General features: G+C 31.7%; 1 protein-coding gene across 5 annotated transcripts in view; it reads right to left on the bottom strand.

The window, feature by feature from the left end:
• The window catches only part of EPHA5 (EPH receptor A5), a 363,799-nt gene that overhangs the window by 52,810 nt on the left and 296,166 nt on the right, over positions 1-14,823 (bottom strand). For 3 of the 5 annotated variants that reach the window (XM_008060513.2, XM_008060514.2, XM_008060518.2), the window contains one exon: positions 4,979-5,044. The exons of the other annotated variants lie outside the window; for them this stretch is intronic. In XM_008060513.2, the coding sequence (XP_008058704.1) occupies positions 4,979-5,044 (66 nt within the window). The remainder of the gene's footprint in view (positions 1-4,978; positions 5,045-14,823) is intronic. 5 annotated transcript variants of the gene reach the window in all.

Here is a 14,823-nt window from a genome sequence, read left to right as displayed (position 1 = left end):
CAGTGGCTGTGAACATGCCACAGTATTCCAGCCTGGGCAACAGAGTGGGACTCTGACTCCAACAACAACAACAACAACAACAACAACAACAAAGAGAAATGCTTTTCCTCCACATTAAAGCAAAGATATTCGAAAGACAACAATTTACAGCAATCACTTACATCAATATAAGATGATAGAAAAGAAAAATTCTTAAACTGTTAAAACCACAGTTCTTCATATAAGCATACTGCCTTGTTCTGACATAACAACCATTGCATAATGTTGTAGTTAAATAATTTTATTACTGGAATCTTAAAAAGAATGTTACAGCTTTTTGAAAAATACTTTGCTTTTTTTAATTTCAGTATTTCCTTCAACTAAACAAAAGTAATTTTGATAAAACTCAGCTTCATAAAATAAAGAACTTTAGGTTATCAATATATCTAATAATAATGGAATGGATTACATTGTTTTATGAGACAGTATACTTCAATAAGAATATAAATGGATATGCAATAAAAGGTGTCATTGAATATTTAGGCAGTCTTGCTAGCAGAACGTATGATTCTCTATCCAGATTTTTCTCATTTGTAACACCAGGCTACTGGGATTTTGAGTTCAATATAAGTAGATTTAAGTTAGACAAAAATTGCAAGTAATAAATTACTACTTACTAAAAATTCTAAGACATACCTCTAGAGAGAAATGTACTCATGTTGAAAAACACATTCTCCTTGGATAAGGGAACGATGTGAGATTATACCTCACAAAAAGAGGGCGTTGTTGTCTGGGTTCTCACCTCACATTTGAACATGGGTACTAACCGCCTTATAATTAGTAGGTAATTTCCTATTCTTTTAAAACTATCTCATGGATGCCACCATTAGACTTTTCAACCTATGTAGGCCCATTAATATCCTCTGTAGTTTGAGGTTTCACAGTTATTTGTGGGAAGGATATTTTAGAGCAGTTCATGGTTATAGTTTACATAGCAAGTCTTCAGGTGAAATTCAGTATGGTTTATATACATTTCAAACAACCCTCACTTCTGCCTGCCACAAAGCATATTAAATAGACGTCTAGAATTATTACAAAGAGATGGTTTTATTCTTTATTCCATTTTCCTGAGATGTAAAATGAGAGAGTGCTTCCACATACCTCCCTGGCAGATAGATTTAAAAATGACTAAAATAACTTTAGTAAGGCATCTGCGAAAATGAACATTTTCTTACTTCATATTTCAAGATTCTTACAGTTAATATAAAAAAGAAAATAGTTTATCGACAAATTAAAATAATAGTTAATGGTTCAAAAAGATTCACGATCATTTTTGCCAGAGACATATGCTTTGTTTTTGTTTTACTTTTAATCTCTGCATTATGAAATGTGCTAGAGTTCATCTCTTGTGTCTCTAATAATAACAATTTTTAAATTCAAAAAATGAATTTCTTCAAAAAATGAGACTGATTTCTAAATATTACTGAATAGGTAAATGAAAAAAAATAACATCTCTATTTTCAAAATAGTGACTCCTTTTCCACTGACATTTTACTCAGAAAATGTAATAAATAAAATGGAAATGCTGGAAAAAATAAAAATTAATGGATAAAAAAATCTGATATGTGTCTGAATTTAAGTAGTGGCTACTTTGTGATTATAGGATAGCTCAGATGGATTTATAATAAATATTATGCTATAAATATATATTGGTTTCTGTAAGTACAAGTGAATATTCATGATAAAGGATAATATATAATGTGTGTACAATATTCTAGTACACATATTAATATCTTATTTATATTAAAACTACCCACTGAAAATTAGTTGTTTGTAAAATATTTTTTTTAAAGTGAAACAATGATTAGAATTTTAAGCTGGTCCAGATGGCAATAAAGTCAAAGACAACCAATAAAATATTTCTGCTAAAAATGTAGGCAGTCTTGGGAATAGGGTGGTCAATATCTAGGCTTCTGAGTTTCTTCTGAAATATTATATAAATAACTTTCATTACTGGATAGATTTCAAAGCAGGGAGAATATTTGGAATATTGATATTATGTTTATGAATGTCACAACAAAGCAGGCAACTATAGTGATAAAAAACAATTTGAGATAAAAGGATTAAATAAGTCAACATGTAATTGCAAATTTTATTTTATAAATGGCACATCATAAATTTGAAAAATAATGAATGTGGTTTCTTGATGATAAATATAACAGAATAAAAATGAGAATCTCAGAGGCTTGAAAAATCTTTACCATATTTGAATTGCAGAACCAAGGATTTAGATCAATGGTTTTGAAATCATGCTCTCAGATCCCTAGATTTCTACAATTCAGATAATGGGAGAAATTCTAAAAGTCAGTGTAATTACTATGGCTAATTTTTATATACATGCATCATATTATAGGAAGGAGAAAACTAACCACACATATTCATGAAAGATATCACAAGAAATGAAAAACAATGAGATTCCAAGATCCAAAATGTTTATAAATCTCTATTGTATAATTGCAAATGTGTTTGTTCACAGATGATGATGATAGAGCGTTCCTTGAGAATTATTGACATGGTAATTGGAAATGCTAGAATGATAAGACATACAAAATTAGGTGACAAGATTTCAGATTTCTTAGTATTTTACTGACTTCATTAGAAAAAATGATTCTTCTCAGTTCTTAATTTCCATTATCTAAGGTTGTTTTCTTCCTAATGCTTTGATCTAAACCAATGTCTTTCTTAACTGAAACCTTGCATTGACTTGACACTATAAAATAAAACTTAAGAAAAGACAGCAATAAGAACATTATTATTTCTCACTTTTCCGAAGTGATAATTTTGGACAAGTTTCTTATTGTCTAATGTCTAAAAGATCAAATAAAGTTTGCTTATTTCACTTTATTTTGTTTTGCTTTTACCAAGAATACATTTTTTTTAAATTTCTGACTCTTCCACAATTTTTTCGCAAAGACTGATAGCATTATTGAGTGCATAAGTGTATTTGTAGCTAGATATTTTTTCTTGTACACACACATAAATATACACGCACACACACACACACACAAACATATTAATTGCCTTCATAATTCCTGACGTGTAGTCTTTGTGAAGAAAGAGTTCTACCTTTCTACTTTCCTTCTTTTCTTTCATTTATTTTATAAACCTCCAGAAGCCAACTGAACAGAAGAAAAAAACATTTTTTTAAAAACAAGTATTTAAATCCAGCTAAACTTAGTATTTGCCAATGCTCTCTAAGTCACGGACCCATAAATGTTCATACTCCCATTGAGGTATCTTTGAGATTTAGTTCAAGATAGGCATGAATGCCAATCTTTTTCTTTTAGAAGATATAAATTTTGTTTACTCTTCTTCACTGATAATTTATCTCTTTTAACAACTATACTTGAGACTGAAGTAGAATAGGCAATTCAGCAAACGTATTTTAGTTTTTCATAGCACAGTAAAAAACTCACAGTGTAAATCCATTTGTTTATATTTCAGCTATTGCTAGATTTTAGTTTTTATTTGGTTTGTCACTGAAACCCAATGCACACAAAACTTGACTGTGTAAGTTAAATAATGGGAACAAATATGCACTTCCATATTTACTTTAAACTTTTTCCTAATACAAAAATTTTAATAGATTAATAAGATTTCTGAATTATATCAGTCTGTGTTTGTTTACTCTATTTTTTCTATCATGGTGTCCATTCCATTTCTCACTTGTGCACATATCCTTACACTCATTCACACAAAAATTTTTTAAACAACAATAATTAATTAATATTTACATAACACATACAGAGAGTGCCAAAAATTTATACATATTTTAAGAAAGGAAAAAACTGTATTAAAATTGCAATACTCAATATATATTGATAACAAAAGATGAACACAACTCATATTTGACTTCTACAATTACAGGAGGTGCTCAAAGTGGTTATCATCAGTGTTCAGACAAGTCTGATTATGGCAAACTAAAAGTAATGCATAGATAACATCTCTTATAATGTGTATACATTTTGAGGGGGCACCCCTGATCTAGCAATTTTGAATACCCCCAGGAAACCCTATAGTTCTCTAAAACACATTTTGTAAGTCTTTTCTTGGCAACTTTAGACTGCAAATGACAATTCAGTACAACAGTGTAAGGATTTAGACCTAAATTTAGAAAGAAATCTGCAGTATTTCACTTTTTACAAGGTGCTCACTATTATGTAAACAGCCCTGTACATTTGTGAATAGAGTTTATGGTCTTATACTCTAGATGACAATATGCAACTGAAAAGCAAACAAGAGAGCCCAGTTATAACTGATAGGTACATTCAGGATTTGTATTAGCAATAATTAAGACTATTGCATTTAGACACTGATTCCAAAAACGTGCATAACATTTACTTCATTTGTATCATAATAGAAATATTTGAAACTTATATTTGAAACAATTCAAATTTAATAAAATTAGGTACATCACATAAAATTACATGTGGTTTTATTTTCCAAAGCCTTATATATTCACCCTGATGATACGACAATAGAAGATCCTGGTTACATTATGGTCATTTCATGGTTCTGGGAGACACAAAAGGTAATTTCACCTTGACAGAAGTGGCTTTCTACTTCATGTGTGATATGATTTTCACTTAATGGAACAACAAAAAACAGCGACATGTCAAATGTAGAACAGATGCTACACTCTCATAACTTCCTAGCTTAAATCAACAACATGGTCAAAGCCTCAGAAGAGAAATATGGATGTTTGACATAAGGAAGATGAGCTATATATATATATGATATTTTATTTGAAATAATTCATTGTGAATAATTTGTTAAGATTCACCTTTGGTAGCCAGTTTCATTCTACTCTTCTCACTTTTAAGGTTTAATCGGTGTACTAACTGTTAAAATGTACACAAATGGAGAAAAAAAAGGAATGCTGACAGCAATACATAGAGGTGGACATCACATAGGAGTGAAAGTGGGAGGGAACACTAACCATATTAGGCTTGGATGGGCAACAGCGCACAGGGAAGAAGCCCTCCCACAGCCACATTCGCAGCAACTGAAAAGCAAACAAGAGAGCCCAAGATAAGGAAGAGATCCCACTCCCTAAATATAGCATAAAGACACTATGAATTTACTCAGGTGTCCGCTTTCCTTTTCGACATCCAAAATACCTAAATGCATACACTTACATTATTTCCACAATGCCATTCAAATTAAGAAGCATTTTATGGATTTAAGAAATACATAGCTATACTAAACTCAATATTTGTTATTTTGCTTGAAATGATTATTCAGTAGGAAACACAATGAGCCAATATATTTTAATTAATTGTATGCAGTTTTATAGACATACAAATAAAGATGTAAGCCCACTTAAACATATCTTTTCTCAGAAATTTCCTCAAAATTTACATCTGGAAGGCATTCTAAATGCCATTCAAGTATATGTTGTGCATATAACCTACAGATTTGGAAGGAAAATAAATCTTGCTCCTTTGACCTGCTGATTTGTTACTTCAGTGGTATTGGAAATGTTATGCTTATGTGACCTCTCCAATCATTCATGGAAGGTTACCAATTTAAATTTTACATGTTCTGATTTTAAAGCATCTCCAAGTATATATTTTCAGAGAGATTACTGCTATATAAAAAAACAAACTATATGTAAACATGCACTTTTTTGGATATTGCAACATCAAGATTCTTTTAAATTTTCCACATATTCATAGTAAAAAAAATCCAGAAAAAATAAATTGTTTAATCAAATGCACTTTCTTGAAAGAAACCATGTAACTGATAGCAGAATACACTTTCTTGAAAGAAACCATGTAACTGATAGCAGAATATAGCATAGAAGTTATTTGGTGCTTCATTGCATTATCTTCTAAGTATTTTTATAAATGAATAGCATTTATAGTGATTTCAGGAGAACTGTAATATGAGCTCTTAAAAATACCATATACCAGCAGGCCTAGGCTTTTGTTGAAAATTTGTCTACTCTGAACTCTCATTACTCAAAATTGTATGTTCCCTCTTTTACACCAAATAAAGAGAAGATAATAAAACATAAACATCCAATAAATTTGCAAGTGCTAATGAGAATAAGCAAATATTTTCAAATCAAATTCCACTATACTTTTCAAAGAAAAAGCAGACAATTTGTATTTATTTTCTTTGTAGCAAGAATGTTTTAATTTTTAGTACTATTATGTGTCTGAGCATCTGTCTGCCATTGAAATAGAATCCTAATAAACATTTTTTCTAATTCATCTATTTATTATAACATATTTTAAGTAATATGCCAAATTATTTCTACTGTAGAGATATTGAGAGTCAAATTTACAGTATATTAAAATATTCTAAGAGTCAAAACATCTCTAAAATATTTTTAGCAGATTTTGATAAATTTATAAATACATTCACTTTATTAATATCTTAAACAATTACTAAAAGCTCATATAATTTAATGTTTCTACTGCTTCTGCATGGTCTAAGCACTCAGATTAGGGAAACTAAGCATCCAGATTGTCAAACTACAGCATATGGGGTGTATTAGGTCACTACAGGTTTGTTAAATATTGTTTTATTGGTACATTCATTACTTGTTGTTTATGGCTTCTTTGGTACTGCTACAGCAGAGTTGATTGATTGTGACAGAGAACGAATGTCTTGCAAAGTCTAAAACCTTTACTATCTGATCCTTTTTTAAAAATTGCCCTTCTTTCTTAGAATGATAGGTTTTTGAGGTGAGGATGATTGCTTGATCTTTTTTTCTTCTTCTTTACAGTTTAAACATAATGAGATGAATGACTCTTGAAAATATTCAATGCTTTATCATAATTGATATTAACTAATAGCATAATTACTTCAATATAGTGATATCTATTAATATAGAAAACTTGCATATATGTATTAATTTCAAACAGCACAATTTCAACTCAATGAAAAATAAATAATTTTTGGTTATTGACAAGTGGTGAACAGCGTACCCAGTTGTTTTCTTGTGACAAAAGAAATGATGCCATACCCCAATAAAGTACAACTGTCATTCTGGTTGAAAGAGTGTGCACAGTTTAAAAAATTCATATAGAATTGTGTTTAGGAAAGCAATAACTACATTATGTTTAATTATTCCATAGTAGGATTTGTAACACTTGGTCAGTATTCTAACAGTCAAGAAACACACTAATGATTCCAAAAATAATCAGAACATTTTGTAAAGTTCTCTTAATCTAAAAAATTATAAAAAGCTTTGTGTTTTACAAATTAGTACATTCACACATAGACACACATGCACTCACATACAATTTACTATAACACCAAAACCACAAATTTTAATCCCAAGAATCTAAATCAACTTACCTATCATTAGCATTCTACTTTATAGTGTCAATAACATTCAATCAAAAAACCTGAAACCATGTAAAATTAAATACTTCTTTTTTCACTTGTTTTAGGATAGCATCAATGAATTACCATGGGTAACTTAGTTCACTCCATTTTTTGGTTAACAAATGTGAGGATAATGAATCTTATCTTAGGTTTTATGAAAATCAAGTGAGAGAATAATATATATTTCACTTTGATCAGTGTCTGGCACATCATACATTTTGGGAGAAAATTGTTAGCTAGTTATCTTAGTAATATGATAATCAATATGACAAAAAAGATTCTCATTATCTTAGAGGAATTAATATTTTCATAATTCATATGATATTACTGAGCTAAATATTTCCATTTGTGATATAACTAAGTGAATACTCATGTTCAGATTAATTTATACAAATACACAATGACCCACATAATTTTTAAAAATAATTTCCACAAAATATGTTTTCTAAGGAGCTAATGCACAGAGCATACTGTGCTTTAATATGTCATTAAGAAAATTAAGCCTGGTGTTCCTTTTCTATCAATATCTGAAGTAAAATAATAACCCTCTAAATGACTCCTTTAAGTAAACTCTAAAAATGCTGTTACAGTAATACCTCGGCACCAGATTGCATTAAAAAAACTATATTTTTTCCATAGTCAATAAATAGTCAGTTAACTGCAGATTGAGAATGTTTATAAGCCTCAGAGATAATTTAGATATAGGAACCAAAATGTGTTAGAAATATCAGCTAGGCTTATCTGTGAGATATAGGTCAACACAGGGTATATCTGCATTCCCATTAGTTATTAGCAACTGGAACTCTATGAGTAACTGCAGGCAGCTATATCAAGATCATGATTATACAAGTTTAAAATAGTTTAACCCCTTTAGGCTTATAATCAAAAGCTGTTGGTCTTTGTTTTAGCAAGATATTTCAATTTGTCCTTCAGCAGATTAAAATATGATAACAAAAGCTTTCCAGACCCAAAGAGATTCGAATGAAATTACTTTAACCTGGTCTCACACAGAGTTGATCAATATATGTATGAAGTGTGTCAACGAAAGTAAGATAACCTCCCTCCTATGGAATAAAGGTGATTATATCTCTAGGGTAGGAATTTTCAAAGATACTAGATCAGAGAAGCAGAACTGTGGGCTATGGATAAATGATGACTTTAATTCATAAACAAGAGATCATACAAGGAGATAAGAAAAACACTAAGATGTTAATAGATAAATTAGAGAAAAGCAAGAAGAGTAATTTCACAAAAGTACTTTAATTACACAGAAAATATTTTCACTTTCTTTGTTTTTGTTTTCTTTAATGGAAACAAAAAGACTTTACCTAATCCAAATTAAAACAACAACAAAAGGTGGTACTTAGTGTGGAGAAAAGAATAAAGCTAGTGTCTTTATAGGTGACAGATGACACTAAAAGGTGGCACCAATCTTCAAATGAAAACAGAAACCTCCAAAACCTATAAAAGAGCAATAAAAAATTTCTCACACGTTGACACAATTGTGTTGCAAAATAGTTAAGATCATGAGGTTTGCAGTAAAACTAGGAACAGCTCTAAATATATTTATTACTAAAAGCGTAGCTTTGGGTAAACTAGTAGTAATAAGATAATAATAAAAATTGTACCATACAGAGCTGCTTTGAAGAATAAGCTTGATAATACATGTAGCTCTTTGTACTGTCCTGGGCTCACAGGCAGCATGTTAAAAATATTTTAACTGATGTTTTGTAGTAACATAGTTTTAGGGCAAAGAGTGGGGTATAATATATGTGAGAAATTATAAAGAAATTAAATAATAAATACAATATTTATCAGTAAACAAAAATATACTGTGGAGTCTAGGAAGTAATGAAAAGAAATATGGTGGGACCCTAAAAAACCCTGAATTGTTTATTGGAAGGCTGGTCCTTTGTAGTACAGGCTTCCCTCACTAATAAGTGCTCTAGGAACCCATTGGCATTGGGGTACCATTGTTGTGAAAGACTGTTCAGCTTCAGTTCCATTTTTTTTGGAGATTCTGTCAGCGCTCTAGTCTATGTCATAATGAGTGATTTCCAAGCGCATCTGTCCACATGCACTGAGTGTTCTTGATCAAAAACAGCATTGCCACCATGCCCCACCCTCCCTATTCACTTGATCTCATTCTGAGCAACTCTTTTGTTTCATCAATGGAAAAATGTCCTCAAAGGGAAAAGTTTTGCCAATGTGGAAGAGGTAAAACAAAAAATGACAGAAGCACTAAAAGGCAACAAAATTGATATGTTCAAAAACTGTTTTGAGCAATGGAAAAAGCATCTTGGTAGGTGTATTCCATCGAGCAGAGAGTACTTTGAAGATGACATTTAAACATCTAAGAATAAATAAGCCATTTTTAATATATACATCATTCTGGGGTTTTTTTGAGTTCCCTTTGTATTGTTTTAAAAAATTAGGTAAATAGTAGTGTAAAAAATATAATAATGGCATAAGAAACTCCAAATTTCAATGAGATATCGTATGAAAATTTTACATTGATTAATAAATTTGTTTATTTTACTTTAAACTGATAAGAACATATACTACACTTGATCTTAGCCAAAAGGCCGAGAAGCGATTATTTTACTTTATAAGTAAAAAAAAAATTTTAAAACAATTGCAATTATCATGCTTATTGAGATATACTGTCATTCACACCCTGTTAGTTTTAAAAAGAATTTAAACATGTAACAGATATTTACCAAAAAAAAAAAAAAAAAAAAAAAAACCTGGGGAATTTGGAATCTGTTCATTTGTAATTAATGCTGCAATGTTAGTTGTTTTGTGCATTTCTTAAAATATTTCCCTATACAGTACTACAAAGTACTGAATGTGTATGTCTCTCCAAATTTTAGATTTTGAAGTCCTAATCTCTAAAGTGATGATATTAGGAACTGGGGCCTTTGGGCGTTGATTAGGCAAGAAGTGCAGGGCTCTCATGAATGAGCTCAGTCCTCTTATATAACAGGCCTATGACAGCTCCTTCGCCCCTTCCTCCATAGGAGGATATACCACGCCTATCAGTAAGCCAGGAAGAGAGTGTTCACCAGAAAACAAATAGGCCAGAACCTTGATCTTGTACTTCCCAGTCTCCAGAGCTGTGAAAAAATGCCTGTGGTTCAGAAGCCACCCAGTCTATGGTATTTTGGTTATGGCAGACTAAATGGGTGAAGATAAATGCCTTTGCATGTGTTTTAATTCACTGGCACCTTCTTAAGATTTGAAATAGATTTCCTGATAAAATCAGGATACAGAAATCTTTTGGTAAAAACTGGGAAAATAATATACCATAATTAAAAACATATGCAGTGCCAAACTTTACTCTTCATTTGCCATACTTCTGACACAAAGGCATACAATTATTCTACCTTACAAGAAAGGGGAAAAGGTAATGCTAACTGGCAAAACAAACAAAGAAAAAAACTACTATTTTTTTATAAAGTGTGTTTTTTAGTACTTCAGAGGAAAATGCCATGTCTAAAACATGCTGAGCTTTATATGTGCAGTCCAATTACTATACCACGACCCCAGTCAACCAAATAGAAAGTACATAGTGAAATTTAGTAATCTTATCTTCTTTTCCAGTTTTTTACTTCCTTCTCTCTAAATAGCATATTACTCTTACCAGTGATTATCAGTGTCTTCATTATGCTCTAGAACTCTTTCACCAAAAATTGTTACAGCTGAGTATAAGTCTCTGGTAAATGGGTTTTAAGACTTCAATGGACCTCTTAGTTTTACCTAATCAAGTTTCAAACCTGACACTTTCATATTCTGTTTTCTCCTTGTGTTTCTGCTTTCAAGCCTGAAATTCTTATTATAGTATCCATCATAGAGTTGAGATTTCTCAGACTCAGAAGAAACAGCTTTTTCAGTCTAGCACTAACAAGTTTTAGAGTTAAGTGTGGACACCAGCTACTGCCTCATATATGACTGATAAATTATTTCGTAATAAGTCACATACAATATCATGTAAGTCTAGCCCTTAGTGTAGCAAAATATATCAAATTTTGTGTTAAAGCACCGAAAGAGGAACACCTCAAAAATACTCAATACTCAAACAAACAAACAAACATACTTGTTTTCATTAAGAAGCTTTTACACTGTCCTGCCTGCCTTTGAGTTTCTACCAAATATAAGTAATGTTGACTGATCCCCTTCTGTAACAAGCTCTGAAAGAAACAGTTTATGTTTGTTCTCATTTGGGTGATTTTAGTTTATTTCTACAGAAGAGATCATGTTTACTAGTTCAATAAAGAAAAAAAACATGAATTCATCTTTGCAATCAACAACCATCTTATTTCTGTTCTAGCATAATAATAGTGTTAGTATACAACATACTGAATCTGTGTTTCTCCTACAGAATGATGGCCACACTGTGCAAACATCAATTATCTCCCTTTCTAGATGCCTAAAGTTGCTACAATTTTCCTTCACTGAACTTTTACCCTACCAGTGTTCTCACAGCTGAATCGAGTCTATCTCTGAGGCCTCTTAAAGAAGAGCATGTAACTATCATGATGAAGTTTTTCATGCTCAACCATTTTAGGTTTTGATGTATTTTGTCTCACCTGCCCAGGCGGGTCTCGAACCCACAGGCTCAGGCAATCCACTCACCTCAGCCTCCCAAAGACGCGTGATTACAGGCTGAGCCACCGAGCCCGGCTCAGTATTAAATTTTTAAGATGAAGAAATGAGAAGGACTAATGTTTCAATTTCATTACTTCACTCTCAATAAAAGTAATTGTGGAGGTATACTGAAATTATCAAAATTCAATGACTATTTGTATTTCGTGATTAAATATATTGTACAAATTGAACATACTATGAGAATAAGAGAAAACTAAATGTCAGATTTTCATATCACACTATTCTAATTCCATGTACATAAATTTTGTTTGTTATTAGTATTGGTCAGAGGTATTAAAATAACATTATGAAGCCGGGCTCGGTGGCTCAGCCTGTAATCCCACGCCTTTGGGAGGCTGAGGAGAGTAGATTGCCTGTGCCTGCGGGTTTGAGACCCGCCTGTGCAGGCGAGACCTCATCTCTACAATAAATCAAAAAATTAGCCGGGTGTGGTAGCGCGCGCCTGTAGTTCTGGCTACTTGGAAGGCTGAGGCGGAAGGATCGCCTGACCCCAGCAGGTGGATGCTGGGGTGGCCGTTAGCATGCCACTGCTCTCCAGCCTGGGCGAGAGAGTGAGACTCCATCTCAAAATAAAATAAAATAACATTATGGTAGTTAAATAAGTGTTTAAAATTAAATATTGTGCTAGTGATAGATGTGAAATATTTTAATACATAATATGCATAATGATTAATTACAGTTACACTTGTGTTATACATACAATTGTGTATTAATGTATGCATGGGTTTATATACACAAAGATACTTATAGAAAATATTGACATTTTGATGATATATAATCTCCAATAGAAAGTCACCTGATCAAATATTAAAAATTAGTTTACATTTTAATATTTACACTTGTATAATACTGGTACAAATCAGACAGATTAATAGAATGGCTTTGATAGTCTAGAGCTGATATAGATTTTAAGAAATCTATATAGACATTTATTTAGTATATGCTACAGGTGGAAACCTGTAAGAGTTTAACTGGCAGGTAATAAACAGTGTTGGGTACTTACATAAGTCTGTGAAAAATATCCATTTAAATCCCTAAGTAAACAAAATGAATGTGTTTTATATCTCATGCAAAATAAACATTAATAAAAAAAACAAACTTTGCACTTCTGATAATTCATCTCTACTATGTTAAGTGCTTCTATTTTACTAGCCTTAATGGGTAAAGGGCTTGTACATGCAATTTACAAGACAGGTATTTAGCATAGCTAATGACTATACTTTTCGCTTATATTTAATGAAACTACTAGATCTCAAAAATAAAAAGAAATGCAATTTTGAAATGCAGACCTTTTCTCTTCTATTCTATTAGCAAAGAAGGTCTAGGTTGTGAACCACTGGGGAATTTCGTGCACTGTTGAGGAGAATGTTGATATAATGGCTTAGAAGGGCCATTTGTCAATATTCATCAACAACATTAACAATACGTGTATTTGTTGAACCTTGTTTGAATTCTATGAATGTGTTCTATGTACATTAAAGAAAGAAATTGTAAAAGACAAAACAACACACACACACACACACACACACACACACACACACACACACACACACACATAAATATACACACATACTCCTTCTCCCAGACAACAGCCACACACAAAAAAGGTAAAACATATGGGAAAGGTTAGACATTAGACTACTTAAGAGGCACTATATTTTCCTTTTAGAATATTCTCAATTACTCAGATACATTTTATGTTATAATGTGAAGTGGAAAAAAAAACCTACAAATTATGAGTTCAACTATGTATATAAAATTTATTCATTACATATGACACAATATGAATAGTTATTGCTTCTGGTGGTTTAAGCATGTTTAATTTTCTTTCTACATTGTGTCCAGGATATTTGTAATTTTTAATAATAAAATTAAGAAATATATAATGAAATAAAAGTAGGAGCTAGTAAGAAATTAGAGCAATCAGCTTATCAATGCCAATTTTGTAACATGAAATGCAAAAACAATCTGAAACTTATAGTAAAGAGAGGTAGCAAGAGCTCTTGGTAATTTCAGAAAATTGGGACATTCCTCTAAGGAAGTGGCCATTAAGCTAACCTCCAAGGATAGGTTTGCGCATAGCTGAGGCAGTCTAAAGAGATACAGTGCCATGGGTGGGCATATGGAAGCAAAACTGACTGTGATTTTCACTTCAGGACATGATGTACAGAGATAATCTGCTGATAGACCTTCAAGCTAGGTTATTTAAGAGTCCTCTTAATGTGTGGAATTTCAAAGAAATTTGATGTATTTTTGTGGAATTTCAAAGAAACTCTGAATTTGCAAACTAGAAGCAAACAGGCCAACCTACACTTCTTCCAACCAGATGTTCGACATATACAGAACTGTTCTCATTTTCATTTTTTGCATGAGGATTTATAAGTCTCAAGACTTGGTCTGAAAGAAACTGGGAGGTAAAATAGACAAGTATTTACAATTTAAAGTAGTTATTTCCCTCTAGGTACTGGAAAGCAAACAGTATTCACTAGCACCGATTTGAAATAATTAAAAATAAATCATTAGGACTCCTAAAAGGACCAGTTTTATCCTTTCAACTACTTCCCAAATTACTAAAGAAGGGGTGAATTCAACAGAACAGTTGGAACAAGTGAAATAGAATAAGGCCAGAACAAGTCATACATCAATATCAAAATAAATCAAGAATTTTTTACATATTACAAAAATAAACCAGGTTTGGTGGCTCAGCCTGTAATTCCACGCCTTGGGAGGCTGAGATGAGTGGATTGCCTGAGCCCACGGGTTCGAGACCCGCCT

Source organism: Carlito syrichta, unplaced genomic scaffold (genome assembly GCF_000164805.1).
Source record: "Carlito syrichta isolate Samal-C Ts95f unplaced genomic scaffold, Tarsius_syrichta-2.0.1 Scaffold304638, whole genome shotgun sequence".
NCBI lineage: Eukaryota > Metazoa > Chordata > Mammalia > Primates > Tarsiidae > Carlito > Carlito syrichta.
This window is presented reverse-complemented; position numbering and strand designations above follow the sequence as displayed.